This window comes from Acanthopagrus latus, chromosome 5 (assembly GCF_904848185.1).
Source record: "Acanthopagrus latus isolate v.2019 chromosome 5, fAcaLat1.1, whole genome shotgun sequence".
In the NCBI taxonomy this organism is placed as follows: Eukaryota; Metazoa; Chordata; class Actinopteri; order Spariformes; family Sparidae; genus Acanthopagrus; species Acanthopagrus latus.
This window is the reverse complement of record NC_051043.1, coordinates 27,698,393-27,718,686: the sequence shown is the minus strand read 5'-3', so window position 1 is coordinate 27,718,686 and position 20,294 is coordinate 27,698,393. Positions and strand designations below refer to the sequence as shown.

General features: G+C 41.7%; 1 protein-coding gene across 1 annotated transcript in view; it reads left to right on the top strand.

The window, feature by feature from the left end:
- coro1ca (coronin, actin binding protein, 1Ca) overlaps positions 1–18,920 on the top strand; it is a 31,731-nt gene extending 12,811 nt beyond the window's left edge. Inside the window, exons 3-11 of the mRNA XM_037098182.1 lie at positions 10,937–11,059; positions 12,542–12,671; positions 12,820–13,001; positions 13,466–13,585; positions 13,924–14,028; positions 14,107–14,252; positions 14,471–14,528; positions 14,678–14,920; positions 16,105–18,920. Coding sequence (XP_036954077.1) covers positions 10,937–11,059; positions 12,542–12,671; positions 12,820–13,001; positions 13,466–13,585; positions 13,924–14,028; positions 14,107–14,252; positions 14,471–14,528; positions 14,678–14,920; positions 16,105–16,224 — 1,227 coding nt within the window. The 3' untranslated portion in view covers positions 16,225–18,920. The remainder of the gene's footprint in view (positions 1–10,936; positions 11,060–12,541; positions 12,672–12,819; positions 13,002–13,465; positions 13,586–13,923; positions 14,029–14,106; positions 14,253–14,470; positions 14,529–14,677; positions 14,921–16,104) is intronic.
- The last annotated feature ends 1,374 nt before the right edge of the window (positions 18,921–20,294 follow it).

Below are 20,294 nucleotides of genomic sequence, written 5' to 3'. Positions count from 1 at the left end.
CAACAGAGCAGAGCTGCTGTGTTTGCATTTACTGCTTCTGTATTCTACATCAGTAGAGCACACTGAGTGTCAGTGCCTTGGTCAGTCACTGTGTTTTTGGTAGTTTTAATTACTTTTTTTACTGTGAAATCAGCTACTTTGTTACACATTCTTATGCCTCATTGATGCTGCAACATCAGAAATTGCAGGTGACTATGAAAATTGTCTCATTCTAGCATCATTTTTTTTTGTCAAAACTTCAGGTTGAAGGGGTGAAATGAATCTTTATTTAAACTTTTTCATTTCTACAGTCTCTGCCTATTGCTTGCCAGTCACACATGACTGATCAGTGATGTTCATCTTCAGGAGTTAGCATTTTGATGGAAGGTTTTACCAACAGGCCAATTGCCTTATATTTTTTGATGGGAAAACCAGTTTGAAGAGGACATGTGTTGTCCTTGTTGTAAGAAAATTTGAGGCATTGAAATGGTGTTAATCTGACCTTTTTAAAAGGCATTGTGTGTCTTTTTGAGAGTGGTTATGCATGTGATGCTTTTGTCACAGATGATTGAAGAGGATCACATTACGTCTGGAGATTTGTACATGGGGTGGGAGGGAGATCTTGATATTAGAAAGGGAAGAAAAGCCTTGCTCACTGAAGGATCATATTCCTATGGACATGAATGCAAACATAAGCACTTCAAGGGTCGGGAGAGTTGAACTAAAAAGCTTGGTTCCTCTTTCGATTTTGGTAACAGATTTTTTCCCATGTTATGTGTAGAGTAAATAATCATTTGCATTGAAGGCTTAACCTCTTACAAGCACTACTGCTGACTCTTCATGTCAGTGTACATTGTGATTAATGTTTACCAGCGGGCTGTTTCACACACCCTCACGTGTACAACAGAAACTACTCAAAGCCCTGCAGCTAACAGTCTTCTGATCCTTGCCTCCATATAAGGAATCAGTCCACTCCAACTAGAATTACTTCTGGGTTGGGCAATACAGCATTTGAAGTATTGAGTATTTAGCTGTAAACAAGCTAGCTGGGTGAATACGTCCCTCCCTCTGAACCCTGCTGTCATAATTGGACTAATTAAAGTGCAATAGAGATCAGACTGTATTCAGCAGGGGGCTCTGGCATGTACCCTAGAGGGCCCTTGGGTATCATTATGGTTGATAGTGGTGCATTGCAGGCTGCTGGTGTTTCTGTTTGGCAGCTCCATGCAATGGCCAAGTGGCAGGTCCTGACACTGTGAGTGACATAAGTACTGCGATACTGTTGACAGATCTAACCTGGGCCTGTAATTAGTGTACACCAGTACACTGCCATGTCATCTGAGAAGGCTCTGGCATAGAGGACCGGATCCTCAGGCCTGTCATCACACAGCTTACACCTCTCAGCACCTCATTCAGTACAGGGCTTGTACTGGAGGTGGGCTGCGAGCTCGACCGGTTTCACAATCGTCCTGCCCTCCTCTCTGTGTCTGTTTTGAATGAACTGCCCTCTGCGTGCTGTGTACCAGTACTGTAATGGTGCGTCCACTGAACAAAGTCTACTTTCACTACTGCACTCAAAGGTTGAGACTGAGGTCTTTTTATGTGCAGAGCAAACCTCGGGCAATTTCCTCAAGTGTGAGATTAAAAAGAAACCCTCTGATTTTTAGATCTTCCCACATATGAGCTGGCTGGGCCTGACACAGACTAATCCTTCAGATATAGTGTTTTCCTCATTTCAACAAGCCATGCATTCACACACTGGAGCTGAAAGGGGAATGTTCTTTTAAGAATTATAGTTTATAGCATATGCATGTTATACTTCGGACAGCGTGACCTGTATGGCTTGCAACCAAACTAGTTTTTACAGCTTCACATAAAAGGGAAAAGTCAGTTGATGGGACAATCTCAAATTTTTGGGCACTCCCTTTTTGTTTTTGTTTTTTTGTTTTTTTTATCCTTTTGATATCTATTTTTGACTTTTATCACCATGGTATTCTCAAATGAATTTCTCTAACAAAGCAGGTCCATCTGGAAATCTCAGTATAGCCTCAGCTGGCAATGCAGGTCTCAAAAGTGGGGCGAGTCTGTTCTTGCAAATGGAATGAGTAGACTGCACTGCAGTGAATCTGTAATAAAGAGTTGCTCCTCAGCACTGTCAGATCATTTGTAATAAACTAAACTGAAAAGGATCCTGCTGTTGCCCCTTAATTAGAAATCAGTTAAGTGAGATAGCGTGCTTCTCCATTTGGCATTTTGCAGATTGTACTAACTGTCTTTTTTAACTTAATGAGCTTTTTGTCAGACGCAGCTCTGCTTTCTGCATGCATTTCTGTATCTCATGGAAGGACACTTGGGAGTTTGAATCACCTGGGTCTCATTTCATTTTTGTTTCAAGGCCACACATCCCCTAAACACCCCCACCCTCCCACCCCTTCCCATCCCTAATGTGAGGGTGCATCTGTCCGGCTAACCCATCTGCCTATGCCGTCTTGCTCCCAGTCTCTGTGGGTAGCCAGCTGCTCAGGGCCTTTGTCCCATGCTTACTCCCACCGCAGCCCTTTGTCATCACCACACTTCAGCTGGGGGGAGGAAGAAGTGTGATGATGCTCCTTCCCCCTTCACAATTAAGCCATATGCAGTGTCTTTGTTGTGATGCAACAATCAAAAAAAAAACCCCAACCATAATTTGTATCTGAAATGGGGTAGAAAACATCTCTTGGAGTTCAGAGGTAAATGTCGTGGATGTGCGACCTGACCTGAGGTTTGAACCTCATTTTAGAGTAGTCAACCAATGGAGCCACCTCTTTGTGTGACACAGAAGGGTGAGGTTCTTGCGGCAGGCCGCTGTGACTCAGCACAGCCATGAGTATTGTTGCTTCCTTCTGTCAGAACACAGGGATTTATAGAGAGGGGCATCAGATGTCCAGCTCAACACGTCATTCCCTTGCCTCATGCTTTCAATCTCCCCCTTTCTCTTCCTTAGCAGGATGCCTGCTAATTTATTCCCTGATTTCCATATGAAGGAAGCTGTGGGAGTGAATGCAGCAGCTAGCAAGTGTTCGGTGAAACATTCCTGATAATTCCTCTCTATCTGCTCAGCATAAGAGGAGGGAAGTCTCTGTAAATCATTAGTTTCTGTGACGTATATCCCTTAACTAGAAATCCTTTATTAATGATATATGCAAGCATGACATTGCTTAGAAACTGCATGCTGTCTATCCTGCTATAACCATCAGCGTCTTTAGTTTCCATACAGACTGTATGTTAGTGCCTATCAGTTATCAGTCTTAGTTCCCGAGTTGTCTGTTTATTTTCAAGATTGACCTTAACTGCAAAAGTAACGCCGCATAATACATTGCTCAATGTAAAAGATATGTTCCAGGTTAGTGCTTCAAAAGCTGTGTCCAGAAAGGAAGATCAGATGTTGGTTTTGTGTGTGTGTGTGAGTGTTTGATTTGGATTCAATTTCTCAATGCACCATTCATCCAGTGCTCAACCTCTGCTGTTATAAATCCCAGTACAGTGTGCATAGTGACACATTATTTCTGCTCTGTCCCACATACACCAGTTTAGCTGCTAACTAAGCTAAAATCTGTCCCCACACAAAAATACACTTGGTGTGCATATTATCCATGGTCTTTCCCCATATTTTGGTCAGTTTGTGTTCCAAGACCTCTATACCGCTCAGTTGCCTCTGCCTTTGCCGCTTCTGCCGCTCAGTCCTGCTGACTGCAGATTTTACCATATATGGTCATTCACTGCTCCCTGCCTGACAGGCTTCCAAGACCATTTCCTCCCTGCCCTGCCATTGGCTGCTTCATGCAGTGTCAGTACACATGTGAATTCTGGGATAGGTCGAAATATGAAGAGCGGCCAAGAAGAGAGAACTGGGTTGAAGTCAGATGTTGTCTCTGTCACAGAGTCCTCAGTGTATCCAAGTGCCATATTAAAAATAATTTATGACAATGTGATAATGAGTATGACTGCTGGATTACTGAATACTATTTATAATTTGTTAATATAGAGCTGCGAACTCTTAGGGCTTTCTTAAATAAATAGAGCTATATTTTTAATTCATTTGAAACATTTTAAGTCTGCTGAAAAGAGCAGTTGATTCATAAGCCAAAATGAATGCACAGATCTGGCAGCGAAAATGAACAAAAACGTTCCATCTAAAAATATCTTTTCATTCATGTTGTCTGCAGTCGATAATTTTTTTGGGCCACAGGTGCTAGACTGCGTCACAGCATGCTCTGGGGAGACAGTAGGAAGATGTGGAGACACTGTGGACAAATGTACATCCTTCACAGGGAATACAATGTCTACTCATTGCAGGCTTAGCAAAGAGATGATGTAACTAAATAACTGTCCTGATTTAATTTTGATTTACCGTATTAGATTGGATCCTTTTGTCATCAGCCATCAGCAACCACCAGCCAGCTGATCTTGCATTTCGACTATGAGTAAATACATTTAACTGTCCCAAAATACTGTCTAACTGGCAGTACAGCAACCTGTCTCAAATGTTTTCAGAAAGAGTGGACTTGTCTTGGATGCTGTCTGGAATTAATCTTGACCTAGATTCACTAGAAATATGTGTATACATATGGTCCTACAGTATGTTTGTAGTACATGTCTGTATAGGTATGTCTCTAGTTATGTATAGCTCAGGTTTTCAGTCACCCTGCAGTGTGCTGCACTGTATTGTTCTTGTCCAATCATACAGACACAGAGACTTGTAAAAGTGGAAATTTCCATGGAGCCCTGAGCAGCACTGGACAGCATGCAGATCCTTTAGTGGTGTGCATGTGTGAATCACATGTTAAGCTGCGAGGAAAGGAAGTGTGCAGGCCTCTTGTGTGAATGAAAAGAATGTCCTCTCTTGCCTTCAGGGAATGTTGTTCATCCATTTTTTTTTTTTTTTTGTATGTTTCAGTGTTGTGCTTTGTATCATCGCTGTGTGATTCACGCTCTTTTTCTGCAGTCTTACTTGTTGCTATGCAACTGGTTGTTTTCTAGGCGTCAGACATTCCTCTCGAAGGACACAAATATCTGTAGTGTAGTTATGGACATGTTAGGTAGTCAAATGAGGAGGGTAGCCCATTGCTGTCAGTGTGGGTGTTCTCTTTTTCTTTTTTATTCTGATAGTTGATTTTTTAAAATTTGTTTTTATTATTCTTGTTCTGGACAAAATCACTCGCAAGTCTTGCTTAGCATGCTTGCTATACCTGTAGGCTGGTTGCCCTGGAGATGCTTTCTTGCTTAGTTGGATTTGTCTGTTCATTTTTTTTTTTTTTTTTAAATCTTTTTTTAGCAGTGTTGTGAAAGGGTGATGTTACTGACAGGGCTATGTAACTGTTCCATTGCCAGCAATGGTATATGAGCTTGTAAATCTTGGGTCTTCTTACTCTACAAATTAAAGTGTAAGTAGAAAAAAAAAATCACTCTCAGCCGTTGTAAGGATTGCTGTCAGCTTTCTGTGCTCATTTATAGAGTCAATGCAAGTTGAATGTGTTCTGTAGAGCGTGTCTAATGAGTTCTGAATATGAGACTCCTGTCACAAGTTAATCCTGCCTGGTCATCACTTTTCAGAGTTTGAGTCTACTTGAGTTCCTTACATATTACTGCTATAAACCACTGCATTGTGCAAAGTATCAAAGTAGTTTGGGTTTGACTTGTGCTGTCTCTTATTTCACAGTATTATTCAGTGGTGAGTATGCAGTTACATAAACATTTAGTTTTAAAATTTTAGTAACATTTAAGAAAATGCTTAATGAAACATCCCCAGTCTCTTTACCAGTGCAGAGTCGTGTCCAACATGTGTTTGACTTGGTATGAAAGGGGTATCAGTAAGTCTCTCTGGACTGGTTCTTGACAGCCAAATCAGATGTCATATATTTTCTAGAGCTACCAGCTGGTTTGGGGTTTTTGGTTTAATAATCTGTTCATAATTAAGTCAACTTTGAGCCATCATGGGTGTATTGTGTGACCTTGCCACAACACTGTTCATCCTCTTGTGATTAATCACTGTTAGAAGATGAATGGTGATAAATCTGAGTGAGAGCTCATTATGCTTGTGGGTGCTACACGACTTTCTTGTGGATGTCTTAAATTTTCCTATTTGAAGACAAATACAGACTTGCACATTTGCCTGAAGCTCTGTTTTTTTTTTTCTGCACAAGTTATGTCACTGCAGTGACGTTAGTGTTGTGTGCTAACACATGTGTAGCTTTGGTTAGTGTTTCAATTAAACTGTGTTCCAGCCTTGTGTATCATGTTATTGGATATTTATGATGGCTTGAGGTATACTTGTGTTCACACCTCAGATCGTGGAATTCCTAATCATGTATATAAGACAAAATATGCCATTATCACCTACAAGGGTGCTGTATTTGACACCCTAGCGGCCCTCATGCTCTCATTAGGTATACCCATACCAGAGCTGCCTGGGGCTGAGGTGTGGAATGTGAGGAACGCCTGGCCCTCTGGTTCAGCTGTCGGTGTCCTCTGCCCTGCTCGGGCTGATCAGGAGTCTGACCTCTAGATCTGAAGTCTTACTGGGGCGTGATGATTAATTTCTACAAGTGAACAGTACAAACTATGATTTGTTTCAAATATAGAAATCTATTTTATTTTTCAAGCTTATGATAGTTTTCTATCAAGTGTTTTTAACACAGAGTAATGTGAGAGCTCATATTTGGGGGCTGTTCCATGTGCCTGTTTCTGTTTCTGTTTCAGAAGTTGTGTTACATTAACTGCTGGAGAAAACCCAGTGTGTCCTGATATTGATGCTTGATGATAAAAGCTTTTAGATAACTAAATGATCGGGTACTTTATTTTGAAGAATCTATAGGACACGCTTAGCTGTGAATCTTTTGTAATATTGCGGGGAAGGAAAGCATTTACAGCCACTCTTGTGACAACTTCACAAGACAAGCACGTCCTTAGTTAGATGTGCATCTTCAAGCAGGGAGCGTTGCTGTAATCGAAATACAAAGCCGAGCCAGCGCATGTGTATGGAAAAGCCCCAGCTTGTCTGAAGTAGAATTGACATGTGGGATGTGCTGAAAAGTGTCAGAGTATGTCTGTTGAGGTTGAAACCCTGGTCGCTCATGTGGATGGTCTGAATGTTTTGTGTGTTTAGTAAACTGACTTATGCAAGGACAGACGTAACATTTGAATGTATTTCTAATGGAAATGTCCAGTTTGCACAATTGTAGTTAACCCCTTTTATCAACATCTTCAGCATAATACTTGTTTTGTGTTTCTGAGGTGTTTCAGTACCAAGTGTACATGAAACAACATAATTTGTGCATAGTATAATATCCACCTGTCTGTATAATGAACCATAGGAGTACACAGACACCACTACAGTAGAACAGCAGAACTGGTTTGACAATCTTTGATTACTCAGTCATACTTGTTTTTTGTGGGCGTGCAATATTTTGAACAAGGCTGAGCATAATCCATAAATCTTTGCAACTGTTCGTGTTGTGAAAATTGTGTGGAGTAGTCAAAGAAGAATAGTGGACGAAGTATATGGATATAAAACTGGTTGGCCGGTCTTATCTCTCTGATCAGCTTGTTTTGTTGTCAGACTTGCTACACCATGTCATCTGCGTCTGTCCTGCTTCAGATCCTGTTCCTACTGCCTTCAGGAAATCATGTGCAGGAAAAGTCCAGTGAAGTCAGCTGTAATATACATCTCTGCCTCGTTAAGCAAATGTATCATGTTTTGTGTAAAAGTGGAGTATCAAAATAGACTGAGCAGCCGAGGAGAATCCACAGGTTTAGTATTTAGTGGTGATGTTATCTGAAACCGGACGGTGGCTCATGGATCCATATTGACGGCAGTCTCAAAGTCTGCTTTCCCCACACTCAGCTAAAGGGTAGATTTCAGGGTGTGTTCAGCAGTCAGGGTGAGGTTTAGACAAGATCTTGTGATTTTCACATACTGCACGCACACATTCATTCTCACATATGCCTGGACTTTGATCACTACACTTGGAGTTGGAGTATGTGTCACAGCCCCGCTCTGTGTCAGCCAGGTGACTGCATGGTTACCAGCCTAATATTTTTATACTGCGCAGAGCAGCGGTGATTTGTATAGATACCCAGCATTGTTGTATCTATACAAATCACAGTAAGTGGCTCTGTACTGTATGAAAATGACATTAGTCCCAGTAAACATATGTATCTGTTCAGTCTCCTAGAATGTGAACAGACCTTTGAGATATGGATCACGTTACCCAGTGATATCAGCCGCACCACTGTGTTCGTGAGCTGTATTAGCAGCAGACTGTAAATGCCCTCAGCTTGGCCGTGTTATCTGCTGTGACAGAGGCAGGGAAATATCTGAGAGTATGAATGCCTGAGCAACATGACACTCATATCCGGGATTGTACCTCCGATGGCCACCCCACCATCCTGTGCTTCCCTCTAGGTCGTTGTTTCTCATTCTGTTTTTGAAACATAATTAAACATGATATGTTTATTTGCTGCTGTTTGGAAGTTCTGAAGTGTGCCGCAGACAGAGAATTGAAGTATGAAGCTTAAAAAAAACATTATTTATTGCTTGCCTTGTTTATCTTTCTGACAGCTCCCTCCGTTGGAGAGCTTTAAGTCACATATAATCATTTGGTTACAAAAGCCATAATTCATAATTTGGGGTGAGCTTGGTGTTTTTGGAACTTCTGAGACTGTCACTTTACTCACACTAATAGCATTGCATTTTGTAGCCTGGACTAACAGACTAAAGTGACATGCAGTTCCTGCTAGTTTGCACCTCTGTTGTTCAAAAATGGAATTAAACTAATAAAAACAGCTGATTTTTACCAGGTTTGCAAATGAACAATCATGAACGTTTCTCCATTTTGCCTGCACCCAGTGCCCCCCACAGATTGGACACATGTTTGAGCCTACTGTTTAGCTGTAATAGAGAAAGATTGTGGACTGAAAGTAGCTGCCAGATTGTTTATATTTTGTGAAAACTGAGGCCGGTCAAATACAAACCACAATCCTGTTCATTGTCTGTTCCTCGCCTAAAAAAAATGTTGAGAAACCTATTTTAGTGTACTATTGGATTGCAGTATGATACTGTTTGTTGCCAGTCAACCAACATACTGTTTCAAAACAGATGACACGCCAAAATCAAGCACTGGTACGCCCCTCCTTTCAGCTGGAGTGTTTATAGGTCCGGCTAGGATTTCTAGCCTTTAAGCAAAAAATTAAAACCACAGCCCTTTTTTTCTCTGTGGTCTCTTGTCATGTAGCATCAGTTTATACTGTATAAACAGCCAAGTTTTAGGGAAGCACCATGTTTTTCAGCAGTGAGGTATTTCTTAGCACTGCATGTGAATGCTAATATACTCACTGTTTCACAAGATCCATTTGTTCGTAAATTTGTTCGTCAGCACCAGGTGGAGGAGCAGTTGCAGTAGGAGTAAACGTGACTCAGAAGTACTTTTAGAGATGAGATAAGAAACTGACGTGCAGTTGTAGGTAACTGTGCATAGGAGGTGGTAAAAAATGTAAAAACAAATCCAGCCAGTACGCACACGCAGTTCCCACTGAAGTCCTATGCTCTGCTTCCTTTTGGTCCTTAGTGTCATTTTGCCTGTGCGAACTCTAAATGAGTTTGGAGAATACTGTCATTGTAAATCCCTCTTTAGCTATTAAGCACTTCATGTATTGCAGGAGAGTGACTCTGTTATGATGAACATTAGTAATTGCTTTGAATTATGTTCTCATAAGGTTTAAGTCTAATTTTGGTTTAACCTCTTACTCATTGCTGAATATACACTTCTTAAATGTTTCACTGCTCTTGAGCCATTATTGTAGCTGTGCTCATTATAATGGCAGAATAGCTGCGGGCAGCCAGTGATTCTTTTTCCTTTTGTATCCGTGTAGCCATCATGCTTTAAATAGGGCTGCAGCAGCAGGGCTCCTTCCACAGTAAGTGACATCATCTCTCCGGCCCTGCGGTGGTACATGGAGTCAGTGCAGACTAGGGTGGTGTCTCAGACACCATCCACTGCACAGAGGGTAGATTTGCCAAGTCACCTCACTGTGTAGAGAGGGCACCAGTTCTCCCAGCTCATGGGGATTAGAGGTCAGATAGTCCTTCAGCCTAATTTTAAGAGAGATTTTTTTTTTTAGAGGAGGATGCACAGTATAACTTGAATGAATGTGCATCTGAATTTTTGCTGTCCAGCTGAATGTTATGTAAAGCACACAGTTTAGTCTTTCACCTCGGGTTACCACTTTAAGTAAGGAGATGCTTTGGAGAACTAAGCTTCTTTTGGCATGTGTCTACTGTGTAATGACGTCACTACTAATAACTTTCCTTAATTACTGTGGGTGGTCCAGTAGGGAGTAAACTTTGATTTGGTTCTTTTTAGTGCCCATAAAACCCAGCTTCTAATATAGCTGAGCAATGGAGTGACAAACCCAGATTGGTGATTGTCTGGCTATAGGCATCATCTCTGTGCTCATAATATATTAATTGGCCATGTAAGAAGACTCAAAATGTTATCTACAAAATGCTGTTGGCTGGGGTTTTTGTGGGACTGGGATTTCCCCTTAGACCTGAAGAACATTCTGACTCCACACAGTCGATGTTATTCATAAAATGCTCTCATCCAACTTGGGGTTGATGTGCGTTTTAATTATATTATGTATTGTTGTGTAATGTGTATTGCCAAGCAACTTATTTACTGTATTATACATTCTTTTGGCAAATATGTTCATACAGTCATACATTTTGTTCAAGCTCATTTTCTTGGTGTGTGTTTGTGTGCATGTGTGAGCTTGATTGTGTAGGTGGATTTAAAGGATTATACTGTCAATTGTCCTGCTTCAAGATGTGCCTCCTCCAGCACAGACAATGTTCTCTAAGCAGGACTACACTCAAGACTAATCACATTACTTACTGTGTTGTTCATCTTTGTCTTTACAGTCGGGACGCATTGACAAAGCCTACCCCACAGTGTGTGGACACAAAGGCCCGGTGTTGGACATTGAGTGGTGCCCCCACAATGATCAGGTCATCGCCAGCGGCTCTGAGGACTGCACAGTGATGGTAAGTTTCGCCTCACCCTTCACACCTGAACCCAGATGGTGCTATCTGGGAGAAAAACGGCACACATTCTTGAGCTAATAAGTGACAAACGTCTGCATGCTTTTATTGCGAAAGGCCGGGCTGTTGTAACACAGGGATGGGTGCAGACCTCACCCTCTGGATTAGATTAGGCTCAAATATGTGTTGTAGGAATCAGAGCTGGGGAATGATTTAGCTGTTTATTGAGCTGAGGTCACCGACTTTTTTGAGACTGTAGTCCTACTTTCCTCCATATGTCCTTATTTGGGCCGTGAAGGGCTGAGATACGCGTGCTGTCTGTTTACGTTTGCTGCAACCACTTCCTCACCTGAAAGTCCTGACTTCCTGTTAAACCCACTCTGAATCACTGCCATATTTATTTCATGTTTGCAGAGGTACAAGCCACGTAATGAGAGCCGTCAATGCTACCTCTCTTCACAGCATTTGACCTTTTGAAAGGAAGGTTCACAGCCTAAACAGTCTCTTGGTGATGTTTAGTTTAGATTAGGTGGGAGTGGGCGGTGTAACTGGTATCTACTGGTAGAGATATGCAGCATGATGTGGACGTGGCTAAACAGTTTTTTACAATGAAGAATGGATTTTTAATCACATAGCAGACATCTGCAAAACTCAGAAAAACATGTGCACGTATGGTGCCTTTCAGTGTAAACAAATAAAAATCTGCATAGTAAGAATGGAGGCAAGTAACACGGTGGAAACGTTTAACAATGGAAACAAGCATGCTTCAGTCACAGTTTGGACAGGAGTTGTTGCAACATCAGGCTGCAAATATTTAGCAATAAAAGATGCAGGTGACCTTCTTAGAATGGCCTTTGACACGAGTGACTTCATCATCGACAACAGTAACTGAGGCACACTTATGTTCGACATAACCTTAAAAGTCACTGAGTCTGCAGTGTCCATACCTGTAAGGTAATGGCAAAACATAACCTATGGTGGAGTGCACACACACACAGCTGTTTGTACCAGTATTTTTACTAAATTTGACTGTTTATCCCATCTGCCACTGGAACATATGCTGAAGTGGGCAATGAATGTTTAGTCACTGCTGCCCCCCTCAGGTTTCTTTTGGTAACTACCATTTATTGGCATTTCCTGTGCAGCAGGACTAGGTGTGTCAGGAGCTCTAAATATCTGATTCCATTTTATTTTTGGATTCATTTTGGACTCTCCATCTTTTTAAATTTAAACAACCCTACAGGGATTAATCAGCTTGATTGTTGTATGTTTTTTATTTTCTTTTTTTTCGGATGTGTGCAAGTAAGCAGGGGTGAATGGAAAAAAAAAACTGATCTTGCGTGTGATTCATGTAATTTCATTTGATCTTCACTTTAGAAATTGTGACACCCCAAAGTTATTCAGTTGGTTGGTTGGGGTTGACAGATTCAAATTCAAAACTCTTAGAATGTATGATAAATTGGAGTCTGTTCATGACCTCCACAGGTGTGGCTGATTCCTGAGAATGGCCTTGTCACTCCCATGTCTGAGCCAGTAGGGGTACTGGAGGGACATTCCAAGCGTGTTGGCATCGTCACATGGCACCCAACAGCACACAATGTCCTCCTTAGTGCAGGTACGAGCTCCCTTTGTGTCCTTAAATATACTAAACAATGCTGCTGAAATCTGTCCTCAGAGTAAACTCTCAAACTTTGCTTAAATTCAGTTTGAACCAAACCATCAACCTATGCAGACTGTTCACCTTTACTCCATTGTGTTGTCAGGTTGTGACAACCAGATCATCATCTGGAACGTGGGCACATGTGAGGCTATGATCACCCTTGAGGACATGCACCCTGACATCATTTACAGCGTCTGCTGGAACCGCAACGGTAGCCAGATCGTCACCTCCTGCAAGGACAAGGCCATCCGTGTCATCGACCCCCGCAAGGAGATGATTATTGCTGTAAATATTTTTCAAACATTTATTTCTTTGTGACATTTTCTCTATTATCTCCCATTGTATCTGTAGAATGGTGATGAGAATGATTCAAAGATACTAATCCGTATTTAAAACGTTACGATTAAGATTCATGAGCTGCTTTGTGTTGCCCATTTAAGGTTAAATGTCAGAGTGAAGAGTGCAAAATATAAAGCTGATTTACTTGCAGACAGTTTTAAGAAAATTGCACACTAGTGGGCAGATGCAAGGTTTTTATAAATCATAATATTAATCACGTACATCCATTTCCTCATTTGAACATCTGCAAATATTTAGTGTGGATTATCTGCAGAGTTTTATAAATAAAGGCCAAAGAGTGAAAGATAAGCGATAACTAACAAAACTATAGTAAATGTGGACGTAATAATAAACTGTTCATGTGAAAGTGACTGCACTGCAAGTGTTGACGTGTAAACTAAACTTCACAGGAGAAGGAAAAGGCACATGAAGGCGCCCGACCCATGAGGGCCATCTTCCTTTCTGATGGCAACGTCCTCACCACAGGCTTCAGTCGCATGAGTGAGAGACAGCTCGCTCTCTGGAACCCGGTAAGCTGCTTCATGTATGCTGACTGAAGTATATCAGTTCAGTGTGTATATAAGCTGTACATTTCACACAAGTTTACATTTCTGTCAGTTGTTGGTCTTGGAGTTGTGTAAAGAACTTGCATAACTTGATTTCCACCAGTCTGTAGATTGCTCAGAGAGCAAGCTTTTCATTTAAGCCAACATTCACAAAGTCATTGCTATTAAAAGTACAACCATCTTGGCTAACAGCCGTTTCTTCATATCTTTTTTGGAGGTGGTTATATTTTTCATGGCTATAAATTCCTATATTTTTATTCTATTTAACGAAACTTAAATGTATCATTTTGTTTTTTTTCCAGAGTAACATGGAGGAGGCCATAACTGTTCATGAGATGGACACCAGCAACGGAGTGCTCCTGCCCTTCTATGACGCAGACACCAATGTTGTTTACCTCTGTGGGAAGGTAAGTTGAACTCGAGCATTATTATAACTTAAACATCCAAGTGGCAGAATACATAACCAAAACCTTTTTTCTTGACAGGGTGACAGCAGCATCCGTTACTTTGAAATCACGGATGAGTGTCCATATGTTCACTACCTCAACACCTTCGGCTCCAAGGAGCCCCAAAGGGGAATGGGCTACATGCCAAAGAGGGGCCTCGACGTCAACAAGTGTGAAATTGCGAGGTGAGCTAAGATAGATGGCTAATCATCATCGCTGACACCAGAGTTCATTGAGATTTCAGTCAGCCAGATCTAAAGTGCAGTTCCTAGCTCCACCATCAGGAGGCAGAATGTAACCATGACATAATCACGAGTCTCTCTCAGGGCAGCGTCTGCTGCCTGTCTTGTTTAAATGATACATTGAATTGTGGGTAATTGGTTTAAAATTTGTATGTTGCCAGGTTCTATAAACTGCACGAAAGGAAGTGTGAGCCCATCGTGATGACTGTACCCAGAAAGGTGAGTCTTCATCCAAGTGGCCACTTGGCAGACACTTGCAGACCTCTAATCAGCTCTTTGAATCACAGGCAGTCTAGTGAGGCTTTGTCTCATAATGTGCCTGTTAAAGAGTTTTCCTAACAGCGTCTCACCCTGTCATTTCTTTTCAGTCTGACCTGTTTCAGGATGACTTGTACCCGGACACAGCTGGACCTGAGCCCGCCCTGGAAGCTGAGGAGTGGTTTGATGGTAAGAATGGAGACCCCATCCTCATCTCCCTGAAGAACGGCTACGTCCCGGTCAAGAATCGCGAATTCAAGGTGGTCAAAAAGAACATTTTGGACAGCAAGGTGACCAAGAACTCAGAGAACTCGAGCCCTGCCAACAAGTCTGCCTCCCCGACTCCATCGATTGTGAGTATTTGCTTTTACTGATGCATTAAGGCCATGATTACTGCATTAAAGGGGAGCCTGGTATTTCTAAACACGGGCCCTGTATTTACATGTTTCGGTCCCCTAAGTTGCCTCAGTTGGCAGCCACAACGCTGCTGCAGCGTAATCCCTTGGGGCAAGTCCTACCATCAAAGTTATGTCCACTAAAAGTGCTTGCTCTTGCAGCTGACTGGCTGAGGTTGCTACTCTGCGTGTCTGACAACATTACAGTCACAATTTCTACGTAGATGGATCTCGCTTGAAAATCTTACAAGAGCTGAGTCGCTGCATTAAGACCACGGGTGACACATGAGACAGAGTTAGAGTTTGGAGTTTATTGGGGTCATGGCTGAATATTTTTTAACTGATTTTCACTATCTAGATGAGGCAGCACTTGCTCACCTCTCATTTTAGCGCGATACTTTCGCTTGAATGAGACTTGATTTAATTATTTAATCATTTTGGTAATGTTGTCAGATAACCTCAGCCGGTTGTAGGCAGAGAAGAAACCAGAACTTACAAACTCTGAGTTTTATCTGTGTTTTTATAAATATATTGTAGTTTTTATTTAGATAATGAATTGTTTAAGAACAAGCTTTCCCCACCAAAAACGAAAAGAAGATCCCTCACCTAACAGTGCACAATTACTAGCTGCTTTACGACTCATCAGACATCAGAGTCTGTCCTCCTGACTCAGTCATTAACGCCCCTCACTACAGGCTTCATCTCTCCGGGGATCCCAGTGTCAAACAGACAAACTGCATGTGTTTGAAGTGAGGCAGATTGCTGGCTGTCTTCATGAGGTGGTTTGTAGACGTTGTTCAGCCCACTCTCTGACCCACAAACTGAGGGGTCTGCTGCTGCTCTGGGCGCCTGTTGCTGGGCGTCCTGCCGCACCTCGCCCACAACACAGCCGCCCGCCGGGGACCCGCCCCATGTGCGTCTCTGCAGTTCTGCTCTGTAATAACAACCCACTGGGCTCCGGTGCAGGCGAAACGTATTAACCCCCACAGTACCAGACCCTGCACCCTGGCATAGGCATGTCCAAGACTGTAGAGAGCGTCTTTGAGACAGGAAGTGACTTAGCTTAGCTTAACTGTGACTGTAGCTATGTGTTCGCTTCACAGCAAAGGAAAAATCTCACCGGTCTTTTGTGTCTCCCACAGAAATCTGAAGCGAAGCTGGAGGAGATCTTGAAAGAAATCAAATCCCTCAAGGACCTGGTCAGCAGTCAGGAGAAGCGAATCATCACACTTGAAGAGCAAATGTCCAAAATTGCCATTTAGGGACCCTTTACCCAACCCGCTACAATTCAGGACGTTCCATTGGCTGGGGGGAGGGCGGGACCAGTCACTGCCTATCTCAATGACAGTGTTTCGTCTGAGGCCTGCCTAGCAACGATCCCTAGCAACATTCCAGATGAACTTTTTCTTAGCGAGCCCCCGACCCTCACTTTAACACAGGTGGAATAAGGACGTGTGGCAAATTTAGCAGAAAATACTCTTTGCTTTTTGGTGACAAAGGACTTCTTCCCTTTTATTGTGTGGCAGCCATTTTTTTTTATTACATATCTTACATATTCCTTTGCATTTTAGAAATATGACCAATAAAATTCGGTGGTGATTGTCCACATTTGTTTTTTTTTTTTTTTTATGTAAGAATCAGTGTTTCCTGTTTCAGTACCCAAAAATTATGATGTTGCCAAATTTTGAAATTTTGTTTACGCCTCCTGAACAGTATTTCATTCTCTCTCACTTCGTGGGAAGATTCAAAATGCAAGCAGGGATGGAGGTGCAGCAGAGTGGTTATAGAAGGAGGAGGAGGAGAATTTCATCAGTTTACCATGAAAAAAATACTTTCAATCAGATAGTTATGCGAGGAGGATCCAAATCTCTGTAATTAGGAGCAAATAAATTCTGATTGAAGACCCATTTAGCTGCCACAGTCTGCACCACGCCCCCCAGACATTAATGACATGTCTAGCTGTCTGTGTTGAAGCTGCACAAACTAACACCTGCTTTCTGCCATTTTCTTTTCATTCCTGCTGCTTCCTGTCATTCTGACTGTGGACAGTAATCCACGTAAACATGCATTCCTCTCTATTGTGCTTCGTTAACATGCACTGTGTGCTTATTGGAGTAAATGACAAACACATTCCATAAATCTTTTTGGCAGTGTGGAGAAGAAGAAAAAAAAAATGCTTCTATAAAGTTCCTCTGCTTGTAAACACTCTACCGTAGTGACTCAGTTACACTGGTCGGTTGTTGTTGTGACATTTACGCGCTGCCCATGAAAACTCTGTGGATTCTCAACCTCAGCTCTACTTTGTTTTTGTGAGAGGTTCGGTCAACAACCTCAGCGTTCCGCTCCACACACAAGTGCAGTCAAGTGTCGTGTGATTATTTTTTGTCGCTGTTCCTGTCGCGTTGTGCGCCGTTTCAGATCCGTGATTTCTATCCAAAACAAAGCAGGAATAGATATGAAATGACACCAAGTAATCGCACATTGTCTTGACTATTTGAAACCATCTGGTGATCAAACTGGAGTTCGCTACAGAAGCTGTTCATGACCTCAGTGGACTAGATTGTGTGTGAATATGTGCCTCATGTCTGTGGTCTCTTAGGTCCCTGTCACTTTGGGTGTTCCTGCTTTGTTTCTTTTTGGGAAGGGGGGGCGTTTAAGAAATGGACTCGCTGTAGAACGTCCAAGACTTTCTGCCTCTAACTTGGATGAACTGAATAGTTGGGTTATTGCTTTACTGTTAATTTGAGCCTGTTTCTTGTTCCAGCTGTGCTTAAATCCCTCTTAGTACTTCCACTTCTTGTTTTTGTTTTTGTTTTTGTTTTGTTTTTTTTAATCTAAGATGCCCCTGTTCAGTACATGAAAATCAAAGAACCATTGAATTGTCCGATCTGAGGTGTTCTGATCAGACGGCCGTGATTCAAAGCTCTTCCTGATGTTTTTAGATTTGTTTCCCAGTGGGAAGCTGAGACGGGTAAATGGTTCAGTCTGTTGTTTTGCCTTCAATATTTGTTACCACTGTAAAGACCTGAAAGTGCCATTGAGGTGACCATGGAAGTGTTTTTGTAGGGGGACTGTTGTGTGAGTAGATTTGTGTAGTAAATGGAAGAGTTGGTAGGTGCCCAGATTAAAAAAAACCACTTCGAGGTGCTAAACGCTGTGTTCAAGGTCACTGTATGTACCGTGAAGTCCTGCCAGTCCATCCCACAATACACCAGGCAGCGTTACTGCTCGCAGGGGGGAGATATTGTGACTCTCTCCACCTCGGTACGGGTATTTAAAAAAAAAAAAAAAAAAAAAAACATCGTCCAAAATGATGTCAAACCGAGAAGCTGTCTAGCCTTTTAGAGCGGCTTCCAGGTAAAAGTCGTAGAGTATTACTGCGAGGTAATCTACATCGTGCGTCTGACACAAATTATACTGCCCTAACTTGTTTATCAGACTGCCGCTCTATGGATTTCTTTTATAGCACTGTTGGCACGAGAGAGAGAGAGAGAGAGAGTTTTGAAGAGTAGTAGAGAATAGCGATCCAAAGGGACACTGTAGGTTGGAGACGTGTGCAGTTGAAAGATAGATGTATGTTTGTAATTAAGGTCTAGACAAATGAGTGAAAGCTGTGTAAATAACATGACCATATTTTCTATTTCTTTCTTTCTTTTTTTCTTTTTGTTCTGTGGTTGTGCTGAAGAGGGTCTTTGTATGGGAGGTGGGTTTTAAAAAAAAAAAAAAAAAAAATTCCCCTTGTCTGTGTTCCCTGCACCTTTGCCATAACGCATCATGAGAAAAGCAGAACTTCTGTTGTGGAGGTCGAACGAATTATCGAGAAAGAAGATAAATCGGATGAAAACGAACCGGGATGAAACCTCGTGTGGAGGTCTGCTCAGCATTTTTGTTCATTATTCTTGCTTCAAGTATCAAACATTGATTATAAGAAAAATTAATAAAGAATTTTTAAAATGGGTTCTATGTGCTGACTGGTTGTAACTTTACTGTTCATTGTTTTGTTTTTTATTTGTACTTCATGTTTTAGGACGACTACGGAGGAACAAATATCAGGCTCTGAGTACACAGAAAATACTTGGATACTACAAATATCAACACTTACAATCCCAAAGTGTCCCTCAAAAATCAAAGTGAACCTTTTAACGATAAGAAAAGAGAAAGTATAAGCAGCCTTATCATTTTACAGGACAGATCAGAGTCGGTGCTCTGAAAACTCAACATGACTTCTTTGGATTATTTCCAGCCTGTTTCTCCGTCATGCAAACAGACGCATGGGTTGATTTGTCCTGTGGCTGCAGTTCAACAACTTTAAATAGATAGTTTATAGTGTGTTAAAGGTTGCTGTATGGTTGTCACGATTCCAGAACTGACCAGAGGGTCGCTGGTTCAAATCCCAGCATAAACCTGGAGGGAAAAGTTGAACGCAACGCTGCTTTGACTCTGTTGACTTGTCACATCTGGTCACAATGTGTCTGAGCCGCCAAAAATCTGTGGTAACACTTGATGGGACATGACTTCAAATGACACTTCATGAACTGAACTATCTGTAATGTATTTGTAGTCCCAGCATCTGATGCCTGACTTAATTTATTAATCACAGCAACAGCTATAGTAAAACAAAAAAGGTGATGTTTAAGGAAATAATCATGATTAGTCTGGGCCGTAGCAAAGATTTTTAATCAGTGACGGCACGACGATGGAAATTTGATCCATCCAAATAATGTTTATAAATGAACTACATACTATTTATTAAATGTATTATTAACTTCAACTGCAACTTTCCAATAAAACAACTGCTAATAGATAGTTTATCAAGCATTCCATTGCTTGTTAACAGTGATTTTAAAGATATGACAGATATTATAAAGTGTTCATATTCGTAAAAACCAACTATTTTAAGACATTTAGACACACAGAAACATTAAAGACTCCCTCTTCTTTATGGCATCGTGAAGCTGAAACTGCCACCTTGTTCACACTTCAGCAGCTTTAACGTAAACCTCTCACATCAGCTGTCAAAATAAGAGAATGAAATAAGAAAGGAGGCATCAGCAGCCCTTAAATAGACGACGCTGCATATTTAGAGATGTATCCAGAGATAAGTGCAGCTGGAGGGACCATGAAGTTTATATGTCCGCTCTCTACATGTGTTTCGGGATGAAAGGGGTTGCTTTTCTCTGCACGCTGGTCTTGTGTGCCCTGCGCAGACAGGCTGTAATCAGTGGGGACTTAATTAGAGAGGACTCAGTGGGAGGCAGAGGAGTCTTGGGACTCGCCCCGCCAAGAACAGAAATACCCATGTCCCTAAAACATGAGAGCCGCGTACCAACTG